This window comes from Physcomitrium patens, chromosome 1 (assembly GCF_059467195.1).
Source record: "Physcomitrium patens ecotype Gransden chromosome 1, ASM5946719v1, whole genome shotgun sequence".
NCBI lineage: Eukaryota > Viridiplantae > Streptophyta > Bryopsida > Funariales > Funariaceae > Physcomitrium > Physcomitrium patens.
In genome coordinates, this window is record NC_143410.1 from 1669709 (window position 1) to 1688193 (window position 18485).

At 37.5% G+C, this 18485-nt stretch overlaps 1 protein-coding gene across 1 annotated transcript; it reads left to right on the plus strand.

Annotated features, from left to right (window-relative positions):
* Nucleotides 1-1328: 1328 nt before the first annotated feature.
* On the plus strand, nt 1329-5308 carry LOC112284684 (pyrophosphate-energized vacuolar membrane proton pump 1). Its single transcript, XM_024524720.3, has 6 exons — nt 1329-1619; nt 2474-3048; nt 3154-3623; nt 3715-4045; nt 4159-4569; nt 4669-5308. The coding sequence occupies exons 1-6, from the start codon at nt 1406-1408 to the stop codon at nt 4930-4932; spliced, it is 2265 nt and encodes a 754-aa protein (XP_024380488.2). The 5' UTR covers nt 1329-1405; the 3' UTR covers nt 4933-5308.
* Nucleotides 5309-18485: the final 13177 nt, after the last annotated feature.

The window sequence follows — 18485 nt, forward strand, 5'->3', positions numbered from 1 at the left end:
TGATTCACTGCAATAATATAAATGACACATCATTAACGAATGTTATCAAATTGAGAGTGTGTGTTTCGTCTCTTCTATTTTTGTGTTAATTCTTCCAGATTCTTTTAACAAAAACCTTGGAAACCCAAAAGCTTGTAAACAATTAGCTCTCTTGTGAGGGCCAACTGGTGGGGGTCACGTGGAGGACAATAATTCAAGCCAACTATGTGTTACCACACTATTATACATATATATGTATATATACATTATATATATAATATGGAGTGGGCTTCAGGGGGGCATGAGCATTCTGACATCGAAGGCCACACAAGACTATCATGCAGAGCCTTGTAAGTGTTAGAAGAGAAAGAGGGAGACGAGAAAGATGGCTCCATTATTGGAGGAGAAGGAGCTCTCCTCCCTGCAGGGTTGGTGGCAGGCTTCTATTGCCAGCCAGGATGGCACGATCTCTTACCCACGGGTTTGGGGTCGATACCCCCCATTACCACCTCCCCTCACATCAAGTGATCAAAACCTAGGTGGGTTCCAAATTTGGAAGGACCGCAGCATTTAGTCTAACATGACCGTTCCATTCTCTGGGTGAATGTGTTACCGTATGTAGGTATATATATATATATATATATATATGTATATATCGAAGCAAGCAAACAAAGAAACAATGAAGTCTTGATTGCAGGATTGTGAGGGTGACCTCGGTGGGATCAGCTTAACGGTTATGTTTATTTGTTTGAATGATTTTGTAAAAAAAACGTTAGTTAGCAACCGAATTGGAAAATTACATACCAATGAAAGAGGGAACTGAGCTGCACGACTGAGTGTCTCACGCCTATTATATAAATCAATCACGAACCGTGTGGAATTAGTACACCGCTACTTCTAATGAATTAATGTCTGTGGTCGACGTTTATCAGAGTCAATATTCGACAGGGTTGAATACATCAACATCTTGGTGAGTCCATAGAAAAAAAAATTCCATTAGAAATCATACACGTTGTTGCATATCAACTGTTTATTGAATTTATTTTTCTCGACAGAACCGCTACATTGCTGAATAATACATTGGTCGAGAAGGTTGACGAGAGTAAGCAAACTTATCCCCGGTGCCGAGTCATCCCCTGCACCATTAGGCTCGGGCCGCGGCTGCAACCGAACCAGAACAATACAATTCATCCATCCCGCACGCAGTGATAGTGGCTAATTCCGGACCTACCTCTGAGTCTCCTACCATACCTATCCTAGTACAGGTACGACTCTGAAAAGGGGAGGGTAGGAGCCGAAGCTGGCAACAGAACTTGAGGTGGGAGACTAAGAGGGGGTGGGCTTCTGGTGTCTGCTGTGTAACAATTCGCGTCCGCCATAGCCATCGTCTCACTGAGAAGCAGTGAATCGCTGAACGCACGTCGCCATGGTACTTGGAACGACGTTCGTGCTGGCCTTCGTGCCAGCATCTGCCGTCGTCGGCATTTTGTTTGCCCTCTCACAGTGGTACATTGTTTCCAAGATCTCTGTTGGCCGGAAACCCGTCTCCAACAATGGCTACATGCACGTGGACGAAGATGGCATCGATAACTCCAGCGTAGATGAGAAGGTCGCTGAGATTCAGTCCGCCATATCTGAGGGTAAGTTTTAGATCTATCAGCTCTCTGTGGTAGTGGCGACGCCTTGAGGTTCTTGCCGTATTGCGAAGGAGTCTATCTCAGTTTTAGATCATAGCTCTTATTGTTGTGCTTCGTGTTAAGGGTATGTCGAGTGCGTTCAAATACTGCATTCATTGCAGTTACACTCTACGAAATGGCTCGAACAGCTAATGCCAGGCTTGGATTTATTTTTTGCTGTCGATTGTCGTTTACGCCTTGCTAAGAATTGATTTCTCGAATATTTTAGCAGAACCAAGGATGTGAGAAATTCTTAAACGGTAATTTTATGATAGAGACTTATTCGTCATTTTCGCCTTTGGAGGATACAGCAGAAGGTGAAAATCTTCAATATGGATTGAGGAACTGAACTACGGTCAGATTTACAAATGTTTACGCTTCTTCACTTATACAGTCATCGTCGTACGTTGCATTCTGAATGTCCGTGGCACGGTACATTTCATAATGCAAGCTACGGAAACGGCCAGTATTAGGTTATATTTCGTACCGCTTTCGCCATCCCCTGAATAGCCGGGACCGAACAAACACACTTAAATCAGCTCGTGAAATGTGTAGATGCTTGTGATGCGCAGGTTACACATAGTCAAGGTAATAAGTAAAGACACCTATCCTTCCAATACCAAGGCGTAATGTTAACGCCCAAAATTAGTAAATAAGCATTGCTTAGTAATTTTCCCGAATATACAATATGTTTTCCTTCAGAAACTTGCAATACCCACTCCGAATCAGCAGTGGATATGTGTGAACGGTACTCTAGTGGTAGAATGACTTCAACACTCTCAGTGACTAAAAGAGACATTTGAAATTTGTCCTCGCAGGTTCCGAGGCGTTCTTGACGACAATGTACACGTACTTGGCAATCTTCATGGGGTTGTTCTCCGTGATCATCTTCGTGTTCCTTGCCTCCGTGGGCGGGTTCAGCTTCGATAGGCAGCCATGCGACTACGACCAGACGAAGTCGTGCCCTTCGTCCATTGCGAGTGCTTTCTTCAGCACTGTGGCGTTCATTCTGGGAGCACTGACGTCGACGCTGTCCGGGTACTTGGGGATGAAGATCGCGACGTACGCGAACGCTCGGACGACCCTGGAGGCCCGCAAGGGTGTGGGGAAGGCGTTCGCGATCGCGTTCCGGTCGGGAGCCGTGATGGGATTCCTGCTGGCTGCGAACGGTTTGCTTGTGCTGTTTTTGACGATTTTGGTGTTCAAGTTGTACTTCGGCGACGACTGGGTTGGTCTGTACGAGGCCATCACCGGGTACGGTCTGGGAGGATCTTCGGTGGCCCTGTTCGGGCGCGTGGGAGGAGGAATCTACACGAAGGCGGCGGACGTGGGCGCGGACTTGGTGGGGAAGGTGGAGCAGAACATCCCCGAGGACGACCCCAGGAACCCGGCGGTGAGTGGGCGGAAGTGCGTGGTGGTTTGGGAGGGGAGGGGATGGTGGGGAGTGGGAGTTGTATTGGGAGGAGCTGACATGACATGGGGGTGGTGAGGATGGCAGGTGATTGCGGACAACGTGGGAGACAATGTGGGAGACATCGCGGGAATGGGCGCGGACCTGTTCGGGTCATTCGCTGAGTCGACGTGCGCGGCGTTGGTGGTGTCATCGATCTCGTCGTTCGGGAACGACAAGAACTTCGTGGCGATGTGCTTCCCTCTGCTGATCAGCTCGGCGGGTATTTTGGTGTGTTTGTTGACGACGTTGGTGGCGACGGACATAATGAGCGTGAAGGGAGTGAAGGAGATCGAGCCGACGCTGAAGAGGCAGTTGGTGATCTCGACGGTGCTGATGACGGTGGCGATATTTTTGATATCGTGGTTCGGGCTGCCGGAGACGTTCACGATCAACGTGGTGGGGCACGAGGCGAAGGTGGTGAAGAACTGGCACATATTTTTCTGCGTGGGATCGGGTCTGTGGGCTGGGCTGATCATCGGGTTCGTGACGGAGTACTTCACCAGCAACGCGTACACGTAAGTGGCGGGGTGGTGGTGGTGGTGGTGGTAATGGTGGTTAGAGGAGGAGGATGGGGAGTGACATGGTTGGATGGGGAGGGGTGTGCAGGCCTGTGCAAGACGTGGCGGACTCGTGCAGGACGGGAGCGGCGACGAACATCATCTTCGGGCTGGCGCTGGGATACAAGTCGGTGATAGTGCCGGTGTTTGCGATCGCGGTGGCGATCTATTTGAGTTTCAGTTTGGCGGCGATGTACGGGATCGCGGTGGCTGCGTTGGGAATGCTGAGCACACTGGCGACGGGTCTGGCGATCGACGCGTACGGTCCGATCAGTGACAATGCGGGAGGTATCGCGGAGATGGCGGGAATGAGCCACGAGGTTCGGGAGAGGACGGACGCTCTGGACGCGGCCGGGAACACGACGGCAGCGATCGGGAAGGTGAGCGGAGGGGGTCGCGTGGAGGTGTAGGATGTGTGTGTTTGAAGTTGGGATGAGTTGGAGGATGAGGAGGTGGTGGATGACACGATGACATGAGATGGGTTATGGTGCAGGGATTCGCGATCGGGTCGGCAGCGCTGGTGTCGTTGGCGCTGTTCGGGGCGTACGTGAGCAGGGCGGGAATCGCGAGCGTGGACGTGATCCAGCCGAAGGAGTTCGTGGGGCTGATCGTGGGAGCAATGCTGCCGTACTGGTTTTCGGCGATGACGATGAAGAGCGTGGGGAAGGCGGCGCTGGCGATGGTGGAGGAGGTGCGGAGGCAGTTCAGGACGATCCCGGGGCTGATGGAAGGGACGACGAAGCCGGACTACAAGAGGTGCGTGAAGATATCGACGGACGCGTCGCTGAAGGAGATGATTCCGCCGGGCGCGCTGGTGATGCTGACGCCGCTGATCGTGGGGACGCTGTTCGGCGTGGAGACGCTGGCGGGGCTTTTGGCGGGTGCATTGGTGTCGGGAGTGCAGGTGAGAGGGGTGTGGGATGTGGTTTGGTGAGTGGGGTGACGGAGGTGGGAAAAGCGAAGGGGAGTTGACGGGAGGGGGATGTGTGTGGGGATGTGGCAGATCGCGATATCGGCATCGAACACGGGAGGAGCGTGGGACAACGCGAAGAAGTACATCGAGGCGGGGGCTTCGGAGCACGCGAAGAGTCTGGGGCCGAAGGGGTCAGACGCCCACAAGGCAGCAGTGATCGGGGACACGGTGGGAGACCCGCTGAAGGACACATCGGGACCGTCGTTGAACATATTGATCAAGCTGATGGCTGTGGAGTCGCTGGTGTTCGCACCATTTTTCGCTGCGAACGGTGGATGGCTGTTCAGGCAGTAGAGCGGGGATGGAGGGAAGGGGAGTTATGGGGGAGATGGGTGGAGGGAGGGGTTAGAGTAGCGGTAGTTGTGAAGTGGTTTGGGATGATTTTGAAGTGCAAGGGCACAATCACGCATCATTTTTTTGTAGTTGCAATGACTCTGTTTGGAAACAGTTGATTTGTTAGTATATTGCTAGGTGCCGGAGCAGTAGTATGGTTGTTGTTTGAGTTGATTTATTACTTTTGTGTAGCAACCCTTGCGAATGTGCAATTGTGGGGTTGCCCTTCGATCTCCTTTCTTCTGCCTGGATTGGTCGAGTGATGCCGATTTCTTTCAAATTCGACTTTGTCTTATTATGAATCGAATTTATTAATTTTTGCTTAGAACGAATTAAACTGCGGTGTTTTTGTTTTGATTGATGTTTTTTTTGGATGTCAGTTTCGTTTTTTGATAGTTGTGTTTGCTGTGTTCTGCTACGTTACCACAGCAGTCGTTGTTTTGATCTGAAGGCGCAACCTCATACCTGTGATGTGATTGTGTTGCATCGTACAGTTCTAGAGCATACTTTTCGGGGTAGAGTCTAGCGTCTCTGTCGTTGACTCAATGCTGGATGTTTTTGTTTTTGGTGTCACAGGTTAGGTGTGGATTTTGTTTTTTCCTCTGTTGATCACGAGGTTCTTGCATGGACATTCCTCATCAGTGCGAATAAAGTTCCTTATTTATGCATGAGAGAATTCTCCGTGGCTTTTGTGGTTCAGTCATTTGTTATCCTCTCTCACTTGTCAGGTTCGAATTCCATTCGACTCTGAAATTGGTTTGCTGGAAAAGTAACCTTGGCAATGAACAGTCACCAATCATGGATGCATCTAAAATATTATGTTTTTGGATCTGAGGTATGCAACATGTTATATACCATTACACTTGTGATGAATAGAAACTCTATACCCTAATCCTAAAACCTGGTTAAAAATGAGGATGCTGTTCCAGATTCGGCAAGGTGCATCCTGGATTCCCTAGTGAAATGAAACAAATCTGCTTTAGAAACTAGTCTTCAATAGTCATTTTGGCATGCTTAGACGAACTGGAGTGTAGCTTTTGCCTCCTTTCATGAGTGCTCCGCTTCTAATTGTTATACTGTATAACTAACGTCTACAAGTATGACACGTGAATTGCTCTGGGTAGCACAATTTAATTAAGAATGCCTCCCAAACAGATTGAATATGCTGTTGGATCATAGAACGTCATTAAAGGAAAAGGATATGAAGTTCTGGCGGGGATTGGTGTAATGGGATTGTCGATCTAAACCCAACTTTCTAGGGCACCAGTTTCTGCTTGAAGTTTAGAGAGAGCTCATTTCAAATTAACAGCTAGTATTCTAAATTTGAGGTGGATCTTTCTGATTGGTTAAAGATAGTAAATCCTTGGGTTTATTATCATGATGGTGATGTTGTTTGTCTTTAATCTCTCTTTTGTAAACATCTAATGTAAACAAAATGAATAGAGGAGATTATGAGATCTATCATTCTCTTGAGATTTTTCAAAAAGAAGCATTATCCACTACAATTAGGACTTTATTTCTTCATATTTCAAGGAGTCCTATTGCTCAAGAGATATCAACTATTAAATTTTGAGATGGATAAAAATCAAGAAACCTTACTTAATTGGATTTCTTAAAGAAAAATCACCATAATTGTTGTAAGATAAAAATACATGTCAAACATATTTTTGCTAACCCTACAAAAATATTATTGTTATTTAGAATTTGCATCACAATTTCTTTAAGAATGAACTAATTTATAAATAAATAAAGATGTAATTAAAAAAATTATGTAAAAATTACCAATTTCAATATAACTATTGAAAAGTAGAAAACTTATGGATTAAGTTTCAATGGCTACATAGCTAATCTTTAGGAATCTATAGATTTAATCTTTTTTTAAGAATATTTAAAGAAATTTCTTGAACAAGATATTATCTATCTAATATGTTCTACATACTCCTATTTATTTATATTTTCTTAAATAATATAGATTTTTATTACATTAATTTGTCTCTCTTTCCTTTCCCTCTATCTTTTAGAGATAAGTTTTAAGATGAGTAATTAAATTATTTCATAAATTGATGAAGTCCAAAATATATTGAATAATATTAGTAACAAATTTCAATTTTTTTTTTGCACAAAGATAGTTGATAGGGCTCTTTAGCCATCAATAATGTTTTATATCAAGACAAGATGATTGTTCAATTATATGATTATTGTTGAGGCTTTTATAAATATCTTCAAACAACATATTTTGCATGACATTAGATACAATAGCCACCTTTAATAGTATCACTAAGCAACAAGTGTCTCTTTTGGAATTATGCTATTATACATGTTATATTTTGCAATGTATTTAAAAATAGACATATCTCTTTTAAGAACCTCTATTTCAATTATGAAGTCTTGAAGGTTAAAATAATCTTTTTTCATGCCAAAAGTTATCAAATCATAATTTTTTGGATGAATGTTAGACTATTGGTTCTTTATTTTGCAAAGGAGTTCTAAAGCTTGAACCTTAGTTATATTCCTCCATGTTTTATATCAACTTGTAGTTAATAATTGTTCTTTTGATTTTATTAATATGTTGGATGAAAAACAAAAGCAAATTCTGATATATTTGTAAGACTATCACATGGTTCTTGTGTGCATTTTTTAATATAATTATGACTCCAATGTACAAGATTTTCTAATTTATTTTTTGTACTACTTTAAATCTAAGACTTTTTTGATTCAAATTCTTTGATGTTATCTATTTTAATATGAGATGGTGGTAATTACATTCTTTCTAATATTTTAATTATAATATAAGCTTTAAAAGATACACATATAATATGTGGTGTGTGAAAGACATGAATTACAATAAAATCTTGAAGAAATAATACATTCATATCTTATTAAATAAGAAAGAAAGTAAAAAAATTAAAAAAATAAAAAATTATAAGATGGAAAATAATAAGAATAGCTATTAACAAATAAAAAGAAACTAGAGAGTTTGGATCTTATAATAGAATAAAAAAAGTTTTAGCAAGAGTAAAGGAGACCTCATTTTTTTTTATCTCTCTTTCTTTCTATATATATATTTGCTACTAAAAAGGCCACATAGTTGCCTAAACAAGTGATCAACATGTAATCTACTTAGTAAGCCAACATGTAACAAACTTGTCAAGACAAGTGACCAACATGTGACTAATATACTTCTATTTATTTCAACAATGTCGTATTGTAACTTTGCTAATGGATGAAAGAGAATATATATATATATATATATATATATATATATATTAGAAGATCTTATTTCAAAATATTGTAGCAAATTACCTTGAAAATATAGATAATAGTTAAGGAGGTAATTAAACTAAAAAGTGATAATATTATCTTTGTAAAAAATAGACTTTTATTCACTTTATAAGACTATAAACAAGACAAAAAAAAAATAGAATAAAAAATTAGTATTACAAGTATCTTAAAGTAGCAATAAATAATAGATTCTAATAAAATTTATCTAAAAAAATTAGATGTTGATATTAGGAGAGGACTAGTTATGATCTTGGATCAAAATCAAATCTTAAGGTATAAAATTGTATCTTTGTAAGAAATTGAGTCTTTTTTTGTTAAATTAAGAATAAAATTCAAAAAAAAAATAAGAGAGAAATTCTTAGAGCATTTGGTATGAGTGATTTGAGTTTATAATGAATTTATAAGAGTTTTTTAAAGTTAAGGATGTTTTGGAGTGACTTTGATTTTTGTAAAATAGATAAGAGTCTCTACTTTGGAGCATTTTGTGAGATTTGTAGTATGCCTACAAGTAAACATTTGCATGTTTGTAACTATAATTATATTCAATTTTTGTTGTATATTTAAGCTTAATCAAATAATTCAATAAAAGGCTATTGAAATTCAAGTGAATTGAGGTCTTTAAAATCAAAGTTTAGAGGGTAAGTAAGAATTTATAAGATTTATAATAATCCGCCAATTGGATTGAGATCAAATTTAGTGCAACAGTAACAAACTTAATTTCCAACAAGTAAAAAAATTGAGAAAAAAAAATTAACAATGAAAATAAGAAATATTAGTACCAATTTCAAATTTTTTGTAGGATTTAGTTAATATTTTATAAGATTTGTTTTATGAATTTATTAGAAATTTTTCAAAGTTTTATTATGATTTCTTTAAGATTAGATTGGGATTTTTTTAGGATTTGATAAGAGCTTAATTATAATTTGTTTGAGATTTTTTTATAATTTTATTCGATTTTCATTAAGGTTCAGTTAAGATTTAATTAAGATTTGGTTTAAGTTCGATTTGGATTTTATTAGGGATTTTTAAAAAATTTGGTTAAATTTTGATTGGAATTTTATTAATATTTCTTTAGGGAATGGTTACGATTTTTTTAGGATTTGATTAGGATTATTTAAAATTTATTAAGTTTTAATTAAATTTACTTAAAATTTGTTAGAAATTTACTAGGATTTGATTAGAAATTTATGAGATTTGATTAAGATTTGACAAGGATTTGGTTTAGATTTAATTAAAGTATATTTAAATTTATTAAAAATTATTTAGAATTATTTATAGTTTGATAAGATATATCTTAGATTTTTTAAGATTAATAACATGTACTCAATATAATTGGAAGCTTACTTAGGTTATTCAAAGTTGCTAAAGGGTGTTTCTAAATACCTTGTGTATTTTTTAGAATTGTGAATTAATCTTTAAGGTAAGATCAAATCCTTCTACAACTAAGTATCAAGTGCATTCTTGGATTAGTATTCATGTAGCTTAAAAATGTATACACTAATATTAATAAAAATAAATAGAATTAAATATAAATAAATAAAAATAAATAAATTTGATAATTTCTTATAAACAAAATTTTTAGAAGCTTTACAAACGTAATTTAATTCTTTTTAGTATTTAAAAGTGATTAATACATTAAAAACTTAGTTAATAAGTTGGTAGCATGTTATTCATATTTACTTAATTTATAAATTGTCTATATATTACATCTATTGATCACTTATTATATAAGTGTGAAGAACAAAATTTTAAAGAATGTAAATAAAAAAATGAAATATTTTTCAAATAAATATTATATATATATATATATATATATATATATATATATATATATATTCAAGAAGAAATTGGAATGGCTATTCTTAAAGACTAGATAACTAAAAATTCTTGAACCTAGACTAGAAACAAGAAAAGAATTAACAAGTTTGAAAAAGATTTTACTCAAGTTCTTATATATACTATCTAATTAGGAGCTATGTGGCAACAATCTATAGAACTTCTAACATATATTCAATTAGTAAGACACATATTTAATTTGAAAGACGAGCTTCATATATGTATGCCACAATTTCAACTTATATCACAAGTGGTCTACTTGTTAACAAAGATTTTAATCCACCAATCACTTATATATATATATATATATATATATATATATATAAAGATAAAATTGCATTTATGAAGCTTTTAAAAAACTTCTCCTCAAGATATTATCAAATTTATCTACTTACTTCTATCTACTCATATTGTGTCACGGACATAATCATGTAAGCTAGTAATTATATATAAAAATAGGTAGAAATAAGTAAAAGTAGGTAAAAGTAAGTTAATTCTATAGTATTTAATATGGAAGCTTTCTAGAAGCTTCATAGACACTGCTTTGATTTCATAGGTGTCTTTAATTGACTTTTTGGATTAAAAACGTGTTTAACAAGTTGGCCATGTGCCACACATGTTGTTAGCTTGAAGATCAAGCTAACTATGTGGCCCACACGTAGAAAAACTTCCCTTGTAAATCAAGGCATGTGTCCTACAAAGTCAACACATATTGGAGGTCCTATAGAACGTTGCCACGTAGCTCTTAGTTTGATAGTATATATAGAGACAAGAGTGAAGCCTTCTTCACTCTTGTCAACTCCTTTCTTGCTTCTAGTCTAGTTTCAAGGATCTCTAGTTTTCTTGTCTTTTGACAATAGCCATTTCAGTTTTTCTTTCAGTATATATCCTTGTTTATATATATTTTGTTACCTCTCTTTGAGTGAAGGCTCACTTGTGTGAATTATTTTTTCATCAAGTTCTTGTCCTTGACAGATTGATAAGAGTACACTTGTAATATCAAAGCTTTGTCTAATCTTGATTAAGAGTGGATTACCCCTTTTTCTTGATAAGATATAAGCATATTAGAAGTTGTGGATTACCATCTTCTAAATTGATATTGTCCTTAGTATTTTCTTTGTTCTCAAGTCCTTTTTTCTATTTGTCTTGAGTGATATTAGACATCTCCTCTCTTCTAAGTATTATCATGGCACAACTTGTTGAAATGAAGAGTGCAATGGCACAAATGCAAGAACAATTGAGGGAGTTAATACTTGCGATGCATCGACTCAATTTACCACCACAAGAAGCAACAAGATTGGCAAGAAGTGAAAATATAGCAATGGTTAGAGCTGCTTCAACATCTGCACCAAACCATGTCCTTTCTCTTATGGTGGAACGTCCTTCAAATGTTAGAGAACCAAGAATTGCCCTACTTGAGGAGTTTGATGGCACCAGATCCAAGTTTCAAGGATTTATCAATCAAGTGCAACTTGTGATTGAACTTCAACCCCAAAGCTATTCAACTCCAGGATCGCAAGTTAGATTCATTGGTACGCTTCTTTCAGGTTCAGCACTATCATGGTTTTCATCTTTTCTTGAATGATGAGATCCAATATTGGATAATCTAGAGGCTTTTTTGGCGGAGTTTCGATCCATGTATAGAGAACATGATGCAATTCGTGTTGCAACCAATAAGATCCGTATTTTACGACAAGGCAATCGATCAGTAACCTTATATGCTTCACAATTTTGACAACTTGCAACTGATATCAAGTGGGATGATGCTGCACTTATTAGCCAATTTCTCTATGGATTACAATATGAGGTAAGAACATTAATGCTCAACTTACCTCATCTTCAAATATTGAGTCAAGCAATTGACTTTGTTGTGAAGTGCGACAATCATCTTTTTGAATTTCGATCTGAGAACCGTACAAGTCGACCTCAACGTTACTATAATTCATTGGCAACACCAACACCTCTTCAACACATACATTCAGAAGTAGAGGATATGCAAATTGATGCAGTACGTTTCAAACCTCTTATTGAGCAAGAAAAGACTTATCGTCGTCAAGAAGGATTATATTTATATTGTGGAGAACCAAAGCACACTGCTCAACATTCTCCAAAGAATCGACGTAATTACAAAATGAGGAGTATGGCTGTGAAAGAAGACAATATGTTGGAAAACGAGTTTATCCAGCTACAATAGGGACCGTGCCGCTGGAACCTTGCACAACATCTAGTAAAGGTCATATTCTCTCCTCAGAGCCCTGTCCTTGTTTTAACTTAAATATTATTTTAGGACCTAAAGATTACAAAGTCTCTGCCTCGTTAGATTCAGGAGTCTCAGCATATTTTTTAAATACAGAATTTATTAAAAGAAATAGCATATCTTTAGTAAAGAAAACTAAACATGTTCATATAGAAGTCATAGATGGTCGTCCATTGTCTTCTGGAGATATTACTCACGAAACCCTTCCTATAGAAGTAATAATCAATGGTCATAATAGTTTTGTAGTATTTAATATCATTAGATCTCCCTCTAATCTAGTCATTTTAGGTTTATCATGGTTAGAAAAATACAACCCTCAAATAGATTGGATTTACTCAACTCTTACTTTCTCTAAAAGTATAATTAACAATGTAGTTAATCAAGTAGAGAATCATAAGTCCAGTTCAATTAAACCTGTATTTATAGGTGCAAAAGCTTTCTTACATGTTGCTATGAAAGAATCACCATATATTATTTATGCTACACTTGTTTCTACTCGTGAAAAGACTTCAAGTGGCATTTGAAGCCAATATCAAGAATTTCAAGATGTATTCGAAAAAAGGAATGCGGATACACTCTTGGAACATTGTCCCTATGATTGCTCAATTGACCTTCAAGAAAGAGTACAACCGCCATTCAGACCAAACCACAATTTATCACAGAATGAGTTGACTGAACTCAAGGAGTATATTGAAGAAAATCTAGCCAAGAATTTCATACTCTATTCTAAATCTCTGGCAGGAGCTCCAATTCTATTTGTGAAAAAAAAAGATGGATCATTGTGGATGTGTGTTGATTATCGAGGAGTCAACAAGATTACCATCAAGAACAGGTATCGACTACCTTTAATATCTGGATTTCTTCATCAGTTGAATCAAGCTAAGATCTATACAAAAATAGATCTTCGGGAAGTATACAATCTAGTACACATGAAAGAAGGAGATGAATGGAAGACTGCATTTTGAACTAGGTATGGACATTTTGAATATAATGTCATGCCTTTTGGACTTATAAATGCACCAGCAGCTTTTCAACATCTAATGAATGATGTTTTTTCGAGAGTTTTTGGACGATTTTGTGGTCTGTTATCTAGACAACATCTTGATCTATTCTAAGAATCGAGAAGAACATGAACTTCATGTTCGTCATGTGTTACAAAAATTAAGAGATGCAGGACTCTATGCCAAGATAAAAAAGTGTGTATTCCACACTACTCAAGTCGATTTCTTAGGTTACATCATTTCAAATGATAGACTTATGATGGATCCTAAGAAAATTCAAACTATTATAGATTGAAAGATCCCAAAAACGGTAAGAGATGTCCAATGTTTTTTGGAATTTGCCAACTACTATCAGATCTTCATCAAAGACTTCTCTCAAGTTGCAGCTCCACTTACATGTTTGACTTGTAAAGACAAACTCCAATGGAATTCAGAATCGGAAGTTGCTTTTGAATCTTTGAAGACAGCGTTTGTTTCTGCACCAATCTTGTATCATGTTGATTTTTCCAAAGCATTCTTTATAGAAACAGATGCATCAAATTTTGCTCTGGGTGCGATTTTATTACAAATAGAAACAGATGACAAACTTCATCTAGTAGCCTTTCATTCAAGAAAATTCTCAACAGAAAAAATCAATTATGACATCCATAACAAAGAACTTCTTGTAATTGTGGAGTCTTTTCAAGAATGGCGTCATTATCTTAAAGGCACTTCTAGTCTAGTCACTGTGTATACGGATCACAAGAACCTTGAATATTTTATGTCAGTACGTGTATTAAATTGTCGTCAAGCTCGTTAAAGCATGTCTTTATCAAGATTCGAATTCATCATCACTTATCGGCCAAGAAAATAGTAAGGTTTATCCGATGCCTTTTTTAGACATTCTTATCTTATACCAAAAGAAGGAGATGTAGCTTTTGAGTACTAAAGAATGATTCTCTTGAAGTCGGAGTGATTTCATCTTCGAGCAATAAAATCAATATTGATTGTTGATTTAACTTTTCTTAAGCAAGTCTAATTAAGTATGTCTTCAGACCCTCTTGTTCATGATATCAAGAATAATTCTTCTAAATCTCATGATCTCTCTAAATTTGAATTCAACAACAACCTATTCTATTTCGAAGGATGCCTATATGTTCCAAAAGAAGAAGCATGTTTACAAGTTCTTCAAGCTCGTCACGACTTCTTAGCAGTAGGACATTTTGGATATAATAAGACTTTGGAGCTGATATCTAGGGATTTTTGGTGGCCTCAAATCTGAAAGGTAGTTAAATATTTCGTACTAGCATGTGATATTTGCTCAAGATCGAAAACTCCTTGTCATCGACCTTTTGAACTTCTTCAGCCATTACCCATTCCAGTACAACCATGGTCTTCTGTTTCTATGGACTTCATCATGGATCTTCTAATCTCAGGTTCTTATGATTTTATATTCATGATAGTAGATCATTTTACCAAGATGGCATATTTTGTATCATGTACAAAATCTATCACAGGTGAAGAAACAGCTAAGCTCTTTCTTGACAATATCTATCGCTATCATGGATTACCCAAGGATATTATATCAGATAGGGAACCCAATTTATATCAAGATTTTGGCGGACTCTTTTCAAGATTCTTAAAGTGGATATAAAACTATCTTCGATATTCCATCCCCAAATTGATGGAGAAATGGAGCATGTTAATCAAGTTTTGGAGCAATATTTAAGATGTATCATTAATTACCAACAAGATAACTGGACAACTCTTTTCCCATTGGCTGAGTTTGCTAACAATAACACGGTACATTCTTCTACAAAACAAACACCTTTCTTTGCTAATTATGGTTATCATCCACAACTTGATACTTTTGACTTTTCAAAAGTTAATAATCTTGCTGCAAAAGATTTGACAATTCATTTACCAGAGCTACATGCAACGATGAAGGGATAGTTAAAAGAGGCTCAAGAACAACAAAATGTCAATGCGGATGTCTATCGAAAGGAACAACCACTATTCTTCTTGGGTGATAAGGTATGGCTACTTCGTCGCAATATCAAGGCTACTCGTCCTTGTGATAAGTTGGACTATCGAAGGCTAGGACCATTTTCCATTTCTGCACAAATCAATCCAGTTGCATATCGTTTACATCTACCGGAGTCAATGAAAATCCATCCAGTATTCCATGTGTCTCTTCTTGAACCTGTCACGGACATACATATAATTACCTATATGAATAGATAAAAGTATGTAAAAGTAGATAAAAGTAGGTTAATTATGTAATATCTTCTAGAAAAGCTTCTTAGAAGCTCCATAGACGTTGCTTTGACTTTATAGGAGTCTATAGTTGACTTTTAGGCTAGAAACTAAGTCAACAAGTTAGCCATGTGCCACACATGTTGGAAGCTTAAAGAACAAGCTAACTACGTGGTCCATCCATAGAAAACTTGCCTTGCAAGCAAAGGCATGTGGCCTAGAAAGTCAACATATATTGGAGGTCTTATAGAACATCGCCATGTGGCTTCTAGTTAGATAGTATATATAGAGGCAAGAGTGAAGCCCTCTTCACTCTTGTCAACTCTTTTCTTGCTTCTAGTCTAGTTTCAAGGGTCTCTAGTTTTCTTGTATTTTGGCAATAGCCATTCTAATTTCTTTCTTAATATACATATTTCTATTTTGTCCTATTTCTTTGAGAAAAGTCTCACTTACTCTTTAGCTTTCATCGAGTTCTTGTCCTTGACAGATTGACAAGAGTACACTTACAATATGAGAGCTTTGTCTTTTCTTGATTAAGAGTGGATTACCCCTTTTTCTTGATAAGACATAAGCGCATTAGAAGTTGCGGATTACCCTCTTTTAAACTGATATTGTCTTAGTATTTTCTTTGTTATCAATTCTTCTCTTCTATTTGTTTTGAGCGTTATTAGACATCTTCTCTTTTCTAAGTGCTACTATGGCAGAGCTTGTTGAAATGAAGAGTGCAATGGCACAGATGCAAGAACAATTGAGGGAGTTAATGCTTGCGATGCATCAACTCAATTTACCACCACAAGGAGCAACAAGAATGGTAGGAAGTGAAGATATAGAGATGATTGGGGCTGCTTCAACATCTGCACCAAACCATGTCCCTTCTCCCAGAATGGAACACCCTTCGAGTGTTAGAGAACCAAGAGTGGCCTTGCCCGAGAAGTTTGATGGTACCAGATCCAAGTTTCGAGGATTCATCAATCAGGTCCAATTAGTGATTGAACTTCAACCCCAGAGCTATCCAACTCCAGGGTCACAAGTTAGATTCATTGGTACACTTCTTTCAGGTTCAGCATTGTCATGGTTTTCATCTTTTCTTGAACGACGAGATCCAATATTGGATAATCTGGAGGCTTTTTTGGCGGAGTTCCGATCCATGTTTGGAGAACATGATGCAATTCGTGTTGCAACCAACAAGATCCGTATTTTGCGACAAGGCAATCGATCAGTAACATTATATGCTTCGCAATTTCGACAACTTGCAACTGATATCAAGTGGGATGATGCCGCACTTATGAGTCAATTTCTCTACGGATTACAATATGAGGTAAAGAAATTGATGCTTAATTTACCTGATTCTCAAACATTGAGTCAAGCAATTGACTTTGCTGTGAAGTGCGACAATCGACTTTTTGAATTTCGATCCGAGAGTCGCACAAGTAGGCCTCAACGTTACTACAATTCAATGGCAACACCGACGTCTCCTCAACACATACCTTCAGAAGTAGAGGATATGCAAATTGATGCGGTACGTTTCAAACCTCTTACTGAGCAAGAAAAGTCTCGTCATCGACAAGAAGGATTGTGCTTATATTGTGGAGAACCTAAGCACACTGCTCAACATTGTCCAAAGAAGCGACGTAACTACAAAATGAGGAGTACGGCTGTCAAAGAAGACAGTATGTCAGAAAACGAGTACGTCCAGCTACAATAGGGACCGTGCGGCTGGAATCTTGTACAACTTCTAATGAAGGTCCTATCCTCTCCTCAGAACCATCTCCTTGTTTTATAATAGATGTGCATTTAGGACCTAATAATTACAAAGCCTCTGCCTTGATAGATTTAGGAGCCTCAGCTTGTTTTTTAGATGAAGAATTTGCTAGATGTCATAGAATATCATAAATACAAAAAACTAAACATGTACACGTAGAAGTCATAGATGGTCGTCCGTTGTCTTCTGGAGATGTAACTCACGAAACACTTCCTGTAGATGTAGTAATAAATAGTCATAGTAGTTGCGTAATTTTTAATATAATTAGATCTCCCTCTAATCCAGTAATTTTAGGCTTATCATGGTTAGAAAAGTATAATCCTCGAATAGATTGGATTTCTCGTAAACTTGATTTTCCTCGGAGCATTAGTAACAGTTCTATTAATCAAGTAAAAAACCATGAGACTAGTATAATAAAACCCGCACTTATAGGTGCAAAAGTATTTATACACGCAGCAAAAGAAAGATCAACTTTTGCTATTTATGCTGCACCTATTTTTGAAAGCGTAAAGACTTCAAGTGGCATTCCAAGTCAATATCAGGATTATCAAGACGTTTTTGAGAAAAAGAATGCAGATATTCTTCCTGAGCATTGCCCATACGATTGTTCAATCGATCTCAAGGAAGGAACTCAGCCACCATTTGGACCAATTTACAGTTTATCGCAAGATGAGTTGGCTGAACTCAAAACATATATTGACGAGAATTTAGCGAAGAACTTCATACGCCATTCAAAATCTCCAGCAGGAGCTCCAATTTTATTCGTAAAGAAAAAAGATGGATCTTTACGAATGTGTGTTGACTATCGAGGACTCAACAAGATCACAATCAAGAACAGGTATCCATTACCTTTGATATCAGGACTCCTTGACCAGTTAAATCAAGCTAAGATCTATACAGAAATAGATCTAAAAGGAGCATATAATCTAGTACGGATCAAAGAAGGAGATGAATGGAAGACTGCGTTCGAACCAGGTACGGACACTTTGAATACAATGTCATGCCTTTTGGACTCACGAATGCACCAGCTGCTTTTCAACATCTCATGAATGATGTATTTCGTGAATTCTTAGACAATTTTGTCGTCTGCTACCTATACGATATCCTGATTTATTCTAAGAATGTTGAAGAACATGAAATA